General features: G+C 37.7%; 2 protein-coding genes across 2 annotated transcripts; one reads left to right on the top strand and one right to left on the bottom strand.

The window, feature by feature from the left end:
- Positions 1–3005: 3005 nt before the first annotated feature.
- Positions 3006–4273, bottom strand: rps29 (ribosomal protein S29). The gene is made up of 3 exons (XM_036582676.1): positions 4143–4273; positions 3452–3551; positions 3006–3120 (listed from the first exon to the last, which is right to left on the bottom strand). Exons 1-3 carry the CDS (start codon positions 4202–4204, stop codon positions 3112–3114), a joined length of 171 nt encoding a protein of 56 aa, XP_036438569.1. The 5' UTR covers positions 4205–4273; the 3' UTR covers positions 3006–3111.
- A 2132-nt stretch (positions 4274–6405) lies between these two features.
- Positions 6406–10697, top strand: mgat2 (alpha-1,6-mannosyl-glycoprotein 2-beta-N-acetylglucosaminyltransferase). Its single transcript, XM_036581821.1, has 2 exons — positions 6406–6607; positions 8981–10697. Exon 2 carries the CDS (start codon positions 9212–9214, stop codon positions 10550–10552), a length of 1341 nt encoding a protein of 446 aa, XP_036437714.1. The 5' UTR covers positions 6406–6607; positions 8981–9211; the 3' UTR covers positions 10553–10697.
- The last annotated feature ends 4404 nt before the right edge of the window (positions 10698–15101 follow it).

Here is a 15101-nt window from a genome sequence, read left to right on the forward strand (position 1 = left end):
TTAGCACTTCATAATCATTTAAAAAATCCTTTAAATCTCAAAAACTTCCCAAATTTATAATCTTCAATTCTGTCTAGTTTGCTGTGGCCAAAAGTCTCTCACCACTTCACACACACACGTCTTCTAAGCTGCTTCTCCTTCTGGGTCGTGGGGCTCACCACTTCATTACTTCAAATTAAAAAAAGTGGACAGTAGCCTTTCAAATGCACTAACATGTATACTATATGTAAATTTATCATGACTTTGATCATCTAATGACTTCGTTTCCTTACATAATTGTCTGACATTGAAATGTTCCAACTTGATTGCCACATTATCACAAATCTGCTCAAGCCTACTGTGAGGGAAATTCAAACAGGTTCAAGTTCAGCCAGTCCCAGAAGGCAATTCACTCCACAATTATTACAATCAGAGTGTAAAACAAATGCAGAACCATACTGGATTGAAATCACAGATCTCATCTGTAATCACTCAGACTGCAGCACCTGCACAGGTAAAAGTAATCTGGCTTTAGACAGCTACTCCCTCCTAAAGCTCTTTTTATTGAAACATGCAGTTGTTTAACTCACAATATCTATGACATGTTCAGAAAAGCCTGCTGTTGTGTAATTCACAGTAGGCTTGATCAGATTTGCAATAATGTCAGGAATCACTGATAGATTGCATCTGTCCTGATGGCAATCAAGATTTCAATGTCAGACAATGTTAGATTTGAGCAATGCTGGTGTAGATACATTGTATGCAAAAGTTTGCCCTGGACAAATTACGGTTTTTATTTTCTAACTGGTGCCAAGTACACATCTTCTACAGAGAACACATTTCTGCACATTTTAATGCACAATTACTGCTTATTTACTGAACATGACACACACACACACACACACACACACACACACACACAAACACACACACACAAGTCTCAGTTTGTCATATGTTTTATGTAATTTTAAAATGCAAACTGAATTACATTGTGTCAAATATTCATGAGATTGTTCATTGTTACATGAACTTACACTAAGAATGATCCACTACCCAAATAATACCTGCTCTGTGAGGGCCATTGGGGTCCTGACCACTGAAGAACAGGGTAAAAGGGGGCTAACAAAGTATGTAGAGAAACAGATGGACTACAGTCTGTAATTGTAGAACTACAAAGTGCACTGATACAGTAAGTGGAGCTGGTAAAATGGACAATGAGCTGATTTCTGTTTGGGGGGCATAGCTCCAAATGGGAGGGGCATAATTCAGAGTGCTTCGCTATTGGTTATTGAGAGGTCCGGTGGGTTTTCTGTGACAGTGGGTTCAGTGTTCCTGCTGGCTGGTTGTAGAAAGAAATTATCCTGTTGATAAAATTCTGTTTATTTCTTATCTTGTGTGAAATCAATGCATGGACAAATCAATTAGATTTTTTTTTTTTAATAATCTAAAATTTATATGTAGTTAAATGGGCTAGATCCAGGCTTGATCCATACTATTAGTTGTAAAATGTTGTGTTAACAGTCTAAATAACAGCTAATAATAATAATAATAATAATAATAATAAAAAACAGCACCACCCAGGATAGCATGTCAGCAGGCATTATAAGTTTGCCTAATTTACTGCAACCTCCTTTGACTGCAGGCTTGTTTTGAGTTCTTTTAAAGATTTTCCTGCTAGAATCTGAATTTCGAGGACAACAGCAAGATGAACACTTCAACACTAATTACAACAAGAAGTAGTAAAAGGAGGTAAAGGAGAAAGAAGAGTAAGTGTATTGTAAATGATTACATATTCCTACCACTTTTTTATAGAGATGGACAAAACACATTTTTGAACAAACCCTGGCCATTTCAAGGGAACATAATCCTGACAAACACACCCTCTGTGTCACCAAGAGTGAAGCAAGCACTTTAAGACCGACTCATCTGGCCACTTGAACATGAATACTCATGCTCTACTTGCTGTTGGCAAAATTTAATTTACTATTGAATAATCCTGATAGATTTTTCAACACCCTTGGTTCATAAACCATCGCTCATCTATCACAGATCATTTGTGTAGGTTTATATCCATATTGTTTTTGTTTAGAATTAAGAGAAAGCAAGGTCAGGTTTTACAAATAACCCGAAGAGACAGGCTGAATCTCAAATGACTCCCTTCTCCTGTACACTTTATCTCTATATTACTTCTTTACTGCTGAAAGCCAAAAAATGCTAATGCTACCAGAGTGTTGACTTTAAATAACATTAAAGGCAACATTTCAAACAGGAAAATTTCACATCAACGCAATTGGATGTGAATCATCTATTATGATAAATTAAGGGACTATTTTACTTAAAACAAATTGCCCAAAACAATATTTTGTCATTATACAGTCTAAATTAGGCCTAAACCTGTACTATAGTAAGATATAGAACCTCTCAGAAGCACTTACTCTAGATTCATGCCCTATTTTTTAAAGTAAGCATCAATTTTAGTAGTTTTTATACAACATTGAAATTTGGCTTTGACAGAGGATTTGAATATGCAGGCATTATGGGTTGCACATAAATATCTACTTGATTTATATTACCTGCTGAAATTCAAAACATACAGGTTCAGCCATGGATTAGCAATAAAACCAATTATCCTAAGCAGGAAAAAGGTAATTGATGACAGCAAACCTGATCTTTTTTTCTATGCTGCTCTCCTACCCTCATGTACACATATGTTATTAAAAGATCTAGGAAAGTGGGCCACTAATCAATTCCTACTAGGAAATTCACAGCTGAATGAACAACCTGAGTTCTTCAAAAAGAGCAGGTACTGTCAAAGCACTTGTCAGGCTAGTTTTTCTGGATTATGTGCATCCAAACAAAAGTAGAGCAGCAAAAGTATCTAAGGGATGTTAAGTAAACCAGAGAAGGCCTGAATATTATGACTAACAACTAAATATATACAAAATACCATTAAGTCAACAATCTGACCAAATAAATGGTATCAAAGTCAATACATTTTTGTATGTACTTCAAGAAAGACAAAAAAGTTATAACCAGAAAAAAGTGTTTATTGATAATTCCAAAACGATGTCATTTTGGTTGCCTGGGGGGGGATGTTGTTTCCACATGGCTGAAGCTCTGCAATCCACAAGCTTAATCCAGCTGGAATAAAATAAATAGAAATGAAAAATTAGAAGACCTCTTTAAACCTTCAGAAAATTATCCTTTGAAAGCAAATATTCAATTTCTACACTCTAAACAAAAACTGGATCCCTAACTAGTGAAGATGACCAACTGGTTAAATGCTTCCTATCCTCCCCAACACCCTCAGAAACAGTAAGGGGGGGGGTCTTGCATCCCTACATAACGTGTTATTTCTGTCACTTGTTCATCCTTGTTTACTTTCATACATGCTGTACTGATTATCTTGCCCTCATTCGCACTGTTATACTTTGTGGACACAATAAAAGCATTAAGAAGAGGAAATACTTGCCTTCACAAAGCCGATGTCTTTTGCGTATTGTCTGAAGCACTGACGGCACATGTTCAGCCCATATTTGCGGATCAGACCATGTCTGTTTGAGCACACACGGCTGTGAAGATCAAAAAAATGTCAGTTATGCATGAAACAACTTCCACAACTGAAGGCCTGTAATGTTACAAGAGGAAACACGACTAGCTACCCACACTCAACTGTTGGCGCGTACCAACAAACTACTCAGATTTCATATGGGAACAAAAATGTATTTACTTATTAATTCACAGCACTGTAGTATCAGTTTTAGACACAGAGGCAAACGAGCGCCAGTAGCTGTTAGAGCCGAGACTACTTACTCGTAGCTCACCGGCTACACCTAAAATGTAACCTATATTTTAATGGAAACCGTAAGAAATAACTATCAGTGGCTCACGTTCTACGTGATTTAAAACATCGAAAAACACCTTATTAGGTAAAACATTTTTCTTGTAAAAACCACAAAATCACATTCCTGAGCTGAGACGGGCAGCTAAGCTAGCTGCACCGCGCTAAGCCCCAACCGAGACCGCCATGTTAGCTCGGGCGCTCCATCCATGTGGTCTCAATGCAACTCGCCTTAAAACAAACTTCATCAGAGACGGACTATGAAATCCGCGAACCGGTAAAAACTAAGCGTTATCATGTATGTAACGGTGCTGTTACTGACCAGGATCGAGATCCCTGGCCGAATTTGCGCGGGTGACTCCAATAGAGCTGCTGGTGGCCCATCTTGTCTCTCTCGCTCGGGATGTCGAAAAGGAAGGAACACCAGAGCGCATGCGCGAATAAACCGTTCTTCTTCTCAGCAAATAACCAGTGATTTTACAGACTGAACTGGGAACCTCTCCCCCTTCAGGCCGAGACGGAGACCCGCAGAGTTTCATCACAAACAGGGATTGACTGACAGGTTTCCTTTATATTCCCACCAGAGAGAGGAGAAAAATCGACTGTTTTTTCTCACTCTCTGTTTCTGGAAGCAGTATGTCAAAATTTTGACTTAGTATGTCGAAATAATTGTTTCTCTCGAAATAATGAAATAACTTTTGACATACTATGTTAAAATAAATATTTTTTTCTCTGACCTATTATCTTCAGAGTGGATTTTTTGTTGAAATTATTTCAGAATAAGTTGTTATTTCAAGATATTAAGTCAATTTCTAGAAGTCATTATTTCAAAATAATAAGTCATGTTTAAGTTATTTTTTCGACATATTCAGTATACTGCTACCAGAAAAAGAGAAACACGTATTGAGAGCTCTAAAATCAAATCCTGAAAAGGATTACTTACTGTGTTTGTTTACTACGTTTTATTTAATTGTGCTGCAGCTATAATTCAGTTGAATGGTATGAGATCAGTATTGATCTGTCATTGTCTTCATATAAGAAAAAATGGTCTTGGAGGACCAGTTTTCAGCACAGTTTGGTGATTTACCTGCTCAAACACAACTGATCACGCTTAACTGTAAAAGAACTTTTAAGAATATTTATCTGTGAAGTTATTTTCCCAGTAACAGGTTCACAATTATCCTCATTCATGCTTTTAGTACTCAAAACCACTGACAAGCATTGTTGCTTTAACAGGGTGGGAGATCTGAACAGAAAAGATCTCGAACAATTTCTTCTAGCCAGAATCATTTTATATATCTTTAGCTCATGTATGGACTACTCTCACTGATTTAGTCTTTAATCAGATATTAATTAAAAACATGAAATGGCTGTTACTATATTGGAAGGTCCAATTGCAGCCAAGGTGTTTGGCATGGGTGGCACCAGGGGTGGGCAAAGCCCTAAACCATTTTTTTCACCTTTGGTTTATTATCATGTTATCGGGCATGTTCTTTTTGCTAAATGAAATCCTTCACAGTTCATTCGCACCACCTCACACGTTCATGTTTGCACTTGTCTGCAAATTGTCAGGCATGTTTGGGATGGTCAGTAAATATTATTTGTGATTCGGTATGTTCATTTCTGCATTACCACATAGGTTCCTATTTAGACATAAAGGATGTTGGCAAAACATGTTGTTGACTTGTGTTTGCTGACCACAGAGGTTGTGTCAGTATTAGGGATCAGATGGCACCAGGAGCTTATGAGGCTTGAGCTCAGATATCCAATGATCCTGGTGTCGGGCCAGAATGTTCTGCCACTTAATAAATCCCAAATGTACCATTGGTGTGGGTGGTCACATAGCCTAATTTTGGTTTGATCTCACCTTTCATTTAAAGTTTGAGTTAAAGTTCACAATCCAGGTGTTTTATTCCAGATGTTTCAGTTGCCATGGTCCAAACTACCTGTTGCTGGGGATATGTAGTCTAACTGCTGATTACATCACTCCAGTTTATACCGCTGGGCCCCAATGATAAACCTTGGGTATCTCAAGTTTGCTGTTGTGTACATTAAACAAACAAACAAGCAAACAAACAAACACATATTTTGGTAGTTTAATTTAACCTTTTAAAGTGCCCAAACAGTGGCCAGTGCTTCTCAGTGCCAGTTACTTGGATGTAACACAACTGGTTCTTGGAAACTTTGATAAATGTCATTGCAGCACAGTAAGAGGTACGCCAAAGAACCCCAATCAGCCAGAGCTATCCCAAATACTGCCAATACCCTCCCAGTCATGCAAGCCAACATGCACAAGAACAATCAGCACTATTGTCTTGTATTGTGAAAACCTGATTGTTGATGTGAGATGTGATCACACTGTGTCAGAACCCATTTTTTCACGAAAAGTCAATCACTGATGAAATTGTGTCTAATGATGTGTTTGTTTAAATAATTAGCACAGCCTAGTAAAAGATTCCCCATAGAATTCGTACACACTGTACATTGATGATTGCATATTAGTTTTTTCGGATAATTATACATGTACATTAGAAATACGAGCTAGGCTGTGACATCAGCGCTGTCATAACACCACAAACCCCCAGAGGTGTAATGCATGATGGGAAATAGGTCGTCAGCGGGGCCAGTTTTCTGCGAAGCTGTATTTGTGCGCCAGCCAGCCAGGCTTTTTTCCTCTGTAGATGGAAGAACAGGGGCGCTGAAACAGAAATGGATTGAAATGAATTCATCAGACCCGTGCTGCAACGACTCTGGCTATGATAGCCGCAGTGCACAGCCTCGTCAGCTGTAAGTAGTGTTCTCTAAACGTGTCTGTGACCCGAAATAGTTTTAATTTCGGACTGGTTGCGGAACTGGTTGATCATTTTGGCTGGTTTACAGCTTGGCATTTTGCTCGCTACCTCGCTAGCTCTAACCGTAGCGTCGCGGTTGTTGTACATCTGGAACTGCCAGCTAGCTGGCTAAGCTACCAGCAACCTTCCACGACAAATCGCTACACAGACAACGTTTGCGAGAATAGCTCCGTGACAGACATAGGAAAAAGAGGTTAACGTTCACGTTTGCGGTGGTAATGCGTGATTTGTCTGTTAACGGCGAATGTTAGGCAGCCAGTTAGCGCGTTAGCCGATTAGCTGTCTCTCGTAAACCCGTAGCTAGCTGGCTTGGCGCTGGCAGAGTTTGTGCAGCTGGACTCAACTCGGCTGGGCTGCTTTTCTCCCTGATCTGACTGCTGTACGATCAAGACAAAACTGGCTTTAGTTCAGCCTAACACAACCACACTTCTGGTCAAACATAACGTTAGTTATGTAAAATGATGATGACCGTTTTACCTGAACATGAAGTTGTTATCGTTTATAAATAACGTTAGCTGTAACTAGTTATATTTATACGTTGTAAGAACAATATTGTAATTCAAAACCCGTCAGCACAAGAATTTTCATGAGGAAATGCAACTTCCAGTTGCTTCATGTTTCAAACGTATCAAACACATAACTTTCATGGTCGCTTAACTGTCAGTCATACTGAACGTCCTTCATTACTATGGTGAGGAATTCGTGCCAAAGTGATAAGCAGTCACTTTTGTAGAAAAACGTAAAATGCAGTGCACACATGGCATTACTTTTCCATAGTGACATGCAGAATACGTGCCAAAATGAAAACCAAACCCTCTATTTCTTTGTGTTCGTAGTTGGAGAACAGTGCATCCGGATTTGCATTTTTCTTTACCGGAAACAACGCGCGCGGATTTGCATTTATAAAAAAAAAAAAAAAAAAACGAAATGCCGAATTCATGTCTGAATTGAATACAATCCACTTTAAAATGTAATGACAGTGAAATACAATGCCCACATGCACATACACCTCACACTTTTCCATATGTGACATTCGAAATATGTGCCAAAATGAAAAATAAACCCTCTGTTTCATTGTTTTCATGTTGCTTTACCTCTTTTTTGTATTTCAAATGTATTTGCCTCATTGAGATGAAACCAAAACAGTGAAATGCGATTCACACATGAATTAAAGTGTAACATGTTGAAAACATGACCAAATAAAAAGTAAAAGATTCATTATGTTGATTCAACGTTGTTTTAAGTATTGCACAGAGAAAAGCAATATAGTTGTGCCTTCATTACATATCAAAGCAGATTGTATTTAATTCTGACATTAATTCAGCATTTTATTTTTAAGATGCAAATTCTCTTACATTGTTTTCCAGTAAAGAGATAAAGCTACGTGAAAACAATGTAAAAAAGGGTTTGGTTTTCATTCTGTTTTTGTATTCTGCATGTCACTGCAGAAAAGTAATATCGTGTGCATTGCATTTCACGTTTTTCCGCTGTAGTAACTGCTTTTCAATTTGGCACAAATTCCTCTCCGTACGTCACATCTTGCAACATGATTTTTTCCAGTCATAGAAATATCTTGGATAGTGGCTGACTGGCATTTCATATTATTCCGCTGTCAAAGACCATAGGTAGACAAATCACCATGATTTAATAACCTAGGCTAAAGCTTTCACAGATCATCACCAATACTATTCATTGATAATGTTGTATCGTCTGCTGTGCACAAAGAAATACATAGTCTGAAGAAGATAGAATATATTGGATATTGCACCTTACTGCAAAGTCTAGCAACTTTACTCTTATTTATCTAGAGAATAATGTTGTTTGTATTTAACCATTCTAATGTAGTTCATTTCTTTGTAATAATTTCACATTATGAAGTCATGAAGACACATTATTTATCTCAGATTTAAACTTACATATTTAGTGTGGATGAGGACCTGTTGGTACAACACACAATTAAAAATGATTTGCTTTAAAACAACTGCTTTTAAATGTTTTAGATGACTGTGTAGTGACAGGAGACTCTTCATATACATGTATTTTTTGTTTTAATATTCTGTTTATTACTGAGTACAGCCAAAAAGTAAAAAATAATGTAGATGACAGTTTTTAATTTGTTCAGTGGTATTAATAATACTTTCATACTTCAGTATGAACATAATATAGTATTTTGTGAAATTATGTCTGTGATGCAGTTCTGTTGTATATTTGGTGATCATGTAATAAGCAGTACCCTGTCATTAGTAAAACTAGCAGAGTAAATCTGAAATATGGGAATTTAAATCTGCCTTTCTGTTCTCTTTCACAGATTTTAAGATGCAACCCTCCTGCCTCTAAGCAGCATGCCTTATGGGATTATTCCTTGGCAACACTGATATCCCATCAAAGTTTACATTCCAATATTAGAGACCTGGGAAAAAAGCTCAGCTTTCTACAATAAAATTTCTTAGCAATTCTGGAGCACAGGTCACTTTTGATAACAAACCTACTATTGTGTTTTTGCTATTTTTCTTACTGTCCCGCTGGGTTAAGGCTTATCATGAGATTCCGAATCTACAAGAGGAAAGTTGTAATACTGACTCTGGTGGTTGTAATCTGTGGATTTGCCTTTTGGAGTAGTGGGAAACAGAAAAAAGGAAGTGCTGTATTTCCTAAGGAAGCAGAGACTGTTAAGAGGAGTAGCATTAGCAGCCAGGCACAGGTCACAGTACCTGTAACTCGGAAACCAGTCAACGAAACGCCTCCAGAAAAACAAGTGGCCCCCAAGCCTGAGGTGGATAATAGCACTCTGGTGTATCGGGGCATTGTGTTCCAACTCAACTTTGACCAGACTTTGAGAAATGAGGAGAAGTTCGGCTCAGTGCGGCAGAAGGATGACCTGGTGGTAGTGGTTCAGGTTCACAACCGGCCAGAGTACCTGAGGCTGCTTGTAGAAAGCTTGAGAAAAGCAAAAGGCATAGAGAATGTCCTGCTAATATTCAGCCATGACTTCTGGTCTCCAGAGATCAATCAAGTAGTATCATCCATCGACTTCTGCCTTGTACTCCAAATATTTTTTCCTTTCAGCATCCAGCTCTACCCTCACGAGTTCCCTGGAAATGACCCCAGAGACTGCCCCAGAGACATTTCCAAGAAAGACGCCTTAAAACTCGGCTGCATAAATGCAGAGTACCCGGACTCGTTTGGCCACTACCGTGAGGCCAAATTTTCTCAAACCAAACATCACTGGTGGTGGAAGTTGCATTTTGTGTGGGACAGAGTACGTGCGTTGAAGGATCACAAAGGACTAGTCATGCTTATTGAAGAAGACCACTATTTAGCACCAGACTTCTACCATCTTATCAAGCTGATGACATCTCTGAAGCGAGAGCAGTGCGCTGACTGTGATATTCTTTCACTGGGGAGCTATGGGCATATTGGCTATGCCAGCAAAGCCAACAGAGTGGAGGTGAAGGCCTGGAAATCCACAGAGCACAACATGGGCATGGTCATGAACAGAGAGACGTATGAGAAACTCCTCCAATGCACAGATGCCTTCTGCACTTATGACGATTACAACTGGGATTGGTCCCTACAGCACCTCACCGTGGCTTGTTTGCCCACTTTTTGGAAGGTCATGGTGAGTGAAGCACCTCGCATCTTTCATGCTGGCGATTGCGGCATGCACCATAAGAAGTCAACCTGTATGCCCAACAGTCAGAAGACAAAGATAGAAAACATTCTTCAGAGCAGCACCAACCAGCTGTTCCCAAAAACTTTGCTCATCACAAAGAGACTGCCTGCGTCAGGGGCTGGGGGAGTGGCCCCTCATGTTAAAAATGGAGGATGGGGGGATATCAGGGACCATGAACTCTGCAAGAGCTATCTTCGGTTACAGTGACCTTATTCTCTTTTGTTTGTTCGTTTGGTTTGTTTGGTTGTTTTTTTTGCATCCTCTAATGAAAGCCTTTACAAATTCTTAATGGACTATATCTTTATATTGCCTGTTTTGTTGAAATATTCCAAATAAAAAAGTATGTGGGGTTTGGGTTTGGTGATTGTCCTTTAATACGAAAGAGAACAAAATGGACAAAATTAGTGTTAGGCTTGTTTTGCAAAAATGTAGCTCATTTGAATGTAGTTGCAGAATAAGCACAATCGGGGTGATGGTACTGTTTGCTGAACAAATGCATGCACACGTTTTTTAACTTATATTCATATGAAGTCTGGTTTGTCCATTAATAGCAACCTCAAAGTGTTTTGCCCCACTTTGACTTGGAAAATCTTCTAGATGTATATTTGCAGTTTATCTGCATTATAGCATAAAAGCTCGCACACCATTTCATTTCCTCTGTGATAGGACATATTTGTGCGCAGCAATCCATGGGGTATTTAAATCCCATAGATATATTTTTGCCAATTAAATGAGACATGAGGTCTTCTGAGACATCCTGTCCCAGTTTCAGGAGCTATCATTTAGCCTTGCCAGAGCTCCTTGCAGCCTCATAGTTCTAGCCAAGTGTGAAAAAGTAAAACCCAGCCAATTGCATGCCATTTAATAGATTAATCGTGCTAAGCTACAAGGGGCTATGTCATGCTGCTGATTTTTGTCTCTCGATTGAGAGAATTAGTGTTTTAAATGTGTGCTTTTTGGATACTTGAGCCTCAGCAAAGTAGCAGAGGTTGTATTGATTTATTTTTGCCTTCCAAGGTTTCAGAAGCTCCAAATGGCTTCAGTTCAAGCTAATTATACAGCATGAATGGTTTCAAACTGTGAAAAAGCAATTAGAGCTCATAGCAAGTTAACTGTAATTAATTTACATGCTTTTTTAGACTTCTTTGAAATGTAAAACATCTGCAGAACAAGATTTTTATGATATACATTTGTGTGATTATGTTTACGCACATCATTCTGAACATGCAATGTGAGATATCAAACAGATGGAGTAGCAGATCTAAAGGACTCATCACAATATGAAAAAAAAAACTTAATTTAGTATCTAGATACTATAAATGTACTATTCACTCCCCAGTGTACTGTTCATACAATTGTATGCAGAAGTTTAAGAGATAAGAAGTTAAAATAACACAAATATGGCAGTTTCATGTTTCAGTTGCACAGTTTCACTTTATTTCTAGAGTTTAACATGTTGGAAAAAGAAATAAAACATAAAATGTGCCATAAGCATTGCACAGGCCCAATTTTTCCCCAATATGTTAAATTCAGCAAATAAATAATAGTTGTGCATTAAAATGTGGAGAAGTGTGTTCTCTGTAGTGGATGTAATTTGACCAGGGACGCCCAAACTTTTGCATACGGCTGTATATGGAAACTGATGGAAACAGCTGTTATGAAATGACTTTTTGTGATGTCACATAAATCCAAAACATTTTATTCTTCGTAGACTTATACGGACTGTTTCAGCTCAGACTACTTTCTGAATGAGGGCACAATGCGGAGCAACCAATTAGAGCCCAGATGATTTGCATGTATCAGTCTTATAGGCCCAGTACCAAAACCGCCTGTTTAATTTGGAGAATTAAGGTTGGAAAATGGTCACGTCAGAATGAATTTTTTGACTGTTTGTTTTTGGTACATGGGTGCCAATGGTGTGGTGCTGCAGTGGGTAGCACTGTTGCTTTATAACAAGAAGGGCCTGGGTTCGATTTGGTACATGAACCCATACAAATAATGTAGGTACACCTCAGAGAGAAAAATAAAACAAGAAAAATGTAGAATATGGCCCCTTTGATGGGCATTCAATGTTTTCAACACTGTTGCATCTTACAAGACTTTCAGTCACATCATGCAATATGTGGTATCATAGTTACATATGTGTATATGGAATATACTCATTCACCGTAGACACTTAGATGATAGGTCCATTTAAGCACAGGGCTACAAATACAGAAAGCTAGACATTGTACATAGGAAAAAAATGGGTTTATCGTGTAATATTAAAACTATCCTTGCTGTCCAAAGAGAAATCTTCAAAATAGCTTTACATGAGAAGGCAAAAACGTTCTTAAATTTAAATATAAGCTAATGTAAAGAGATTTTATTTTAAGCAGTTTTGGAGCATTTATATAGTTCCATTCATCATGAAATTTACACACATTTTATGTAAAGGACACCTACTGTGTTCAGGTGATGAAGAAAAATAAAAATGACCAAAAATATAGACGGAGGAAAGGCAAAAAATAGCTTAGAAAATGTCAGTTCTGACATCCTCATAGTTATTAAAGTAAGAGGCCGTATACAAGCTGTGTCATGGCATTAAAGAAAATGCATACAGCTACACAGTCCACTTTCATTGGTTCAGTAAAACATATTGTTTGAAATGTTTCTTATTAATCATTAATTGTGGAAAAACGAAGGACAGATCAATATGGAGGGATATTCAAAAAATGAAAATGACATCAGTGGGGAAAGTTACTTTGTGGCCAGCTACATCCTCACAAAATAAATATGACCAAACGCTAACAAATTTATATTTATCCCAGTTTAGAACTTCCATTTGTTTCTTCTAAGTGGACTGTATAATAAGCAGATACAAAAATCACCCAAGATCCAGATCTCCTAAAGATTAATGATATGGTTCAAATAGCTGCCTGCATAATTACCCTATGGATGCTGCTCGTCAGCCACTCAAATAGTAATAATGATTTGATCAGTCATGTAAAAAGCTGAGCAGAGCTCTGTGTCCATCACTGCGGTTTTAACACTAATAGTATTGATTTTGGAATAGCCGCATCTCAGAACCTGAAAAGTCAGATAACTGTCCAAGAGGAAGAGGATAGCAATGTAGCAAGGTAGACTCTTCTCTGTGGGTTAAGGGTTACACCAATGAAATGTCTTCTAAAACTCAGGACAGTCAGTAGTAGTGAAGAGGAAAGGTAGTATCTTCAATATGCACCACACTGAAATAACATCAGTAATGTTAATGTACTACATGCAATATGAAACTCATGGTATATGAAAATTCAGTTTCTTAGGTGACCAAAGTTTTTTATATGTATGGCCAATGACAGATCTTTATGATGTCAGCAAAGTCTAGTCTTTTTTTGTGTTTTTGCTTGGAGATTTTGGCACAAACTAATGATTTCCTATGATTTACAAACATATGACATACCAAGGCTTATTATACAGGCTACAATGCAAACTAGTTGAGTTCTTAGGTTATAAAAGTGTATAGTAAAGCTTTGGGCCTGCTGTTGGGCTGAGCTGATGGTCACACGTGAACCAGTGCTTTCTCAGTACTATATTTAAACCTGATTGAAACTTTTTATATAACTTGTTTAATATTACTCATTAAATTGTTTGAAAACAACTTTTTCTAAGACTTTACTTTAAAAAGAAAGGTTTGAAATTAGTCTAAAAAGTTTGTATGATACTATAATTGAGCATTATATTAAACATTTAGCAAAGTTTGAATAGAAAAACACCAAAATAAACACCGAGCTGTCAGATTATGAGCATATATTCTGATGAGCACCAGTGATTGACAGCCTTCAATCCAACACTCTCAGCCCAGTATGACAGCAGGGAGAAAAGAACAAAACTGACTCTTCATAAGCAGGTTGTGTTGCAGACCCCGCTGTGTCCATGACTTACTAAAAATATTATTTGGCATTTATATGGCAACATCTTACAGTAGGTAAGATTCATAATCTCTTAATCTCTGGATGTGCATCTCAGGAATGCAGATTTGGCCGGCTGAATGAACAAACAGATGAATGGACGAATAGCTCAGTTATGCTTGTTAGGTTAGCTTTCTCTCTGTAAGCTTTTCTGACTCAAACTCAGAGAGACCATGGGGAACACAATGCAGGCGGGACAACCCATATCAGCCTTGAGGGATGCATCAATCCAACTATTAATGCAACTATCAATGAATAAGCCTAAAGCAGCTGAATGGGCTGATTAGCTTAATACGGAGAATGATTGTGGATATAATTGCAATCAGCTTAAATAACTGCAATTGGCTCAAATAATTGCAATCAGGTGAATATGTAATAATCCTGATCTGATATTGCTGTTACGTTAAGGCACTCATGTTTTGTATACTAAAGTTTGAAATCACCAAAGTGTGCTGGAGAACCAGGTCCCCAGCACTGGAACCGAAGAATCCTGACATAAACTGTGCATTTACAATTTACAAGTGTTAGATGAATGGCTGTGGAATATATATATATATATATATATATATATATATATATATATATATATATATATATATATATAGTATGAAAATGTATCCTATAGCCTTGTGCCATTTGTCAGAAAACACTGATATTCATTGATGCCTCACAGAATTATAATGTTAGCCAAAGAACGAGTTAAATGTATCAAACAAGAAATTCACTACAGAAACAAAAAAGAATGAGTTTTCTGTCCAGCTACAGTAATCGCTTATGTGCAGAATGTTACTCATTACATCTTTAAATTA

Source organism: Colossoma macropomum, unplaced genomic scaffold (assembly GCF_904425465.1).
Source record: "Colossoma macropomum unplaced genomic scaffold, Colossoma_macropomum, whole genome shotgun sequence".
Lineage (NCBI taxonomy): Eukaryota > Metazoa > Chordata > Actinopteri > Characiformes > Serrasalmidae > Colossoma > Colossoma macropomum.

Excerpts from the sequence above, each read along its gene's own strand:
- rps29 (XM_036582676.1), bottom strand. The coding sequence starts at position 4,204 with ATGGGCCACCAGCAGCTCTATTGGAGTCACCCGCGCAAATTCGGCCAG. Across the intron at positions 3,552-4,142 it reads GGCCAGGGATCTCGATCCTG|CCGTGTGTGCTCAAACAGAC; the intron begins GTCAGTAACAGC and ends TGATCTTCACAG.
- mgat2 (XM_036581821.1), top strand. The coding sequence starts at position 9,212 with ATGAGATTCCGAATCTACAAGAGGAAAGTTGTAATACTGACTCTGGTG.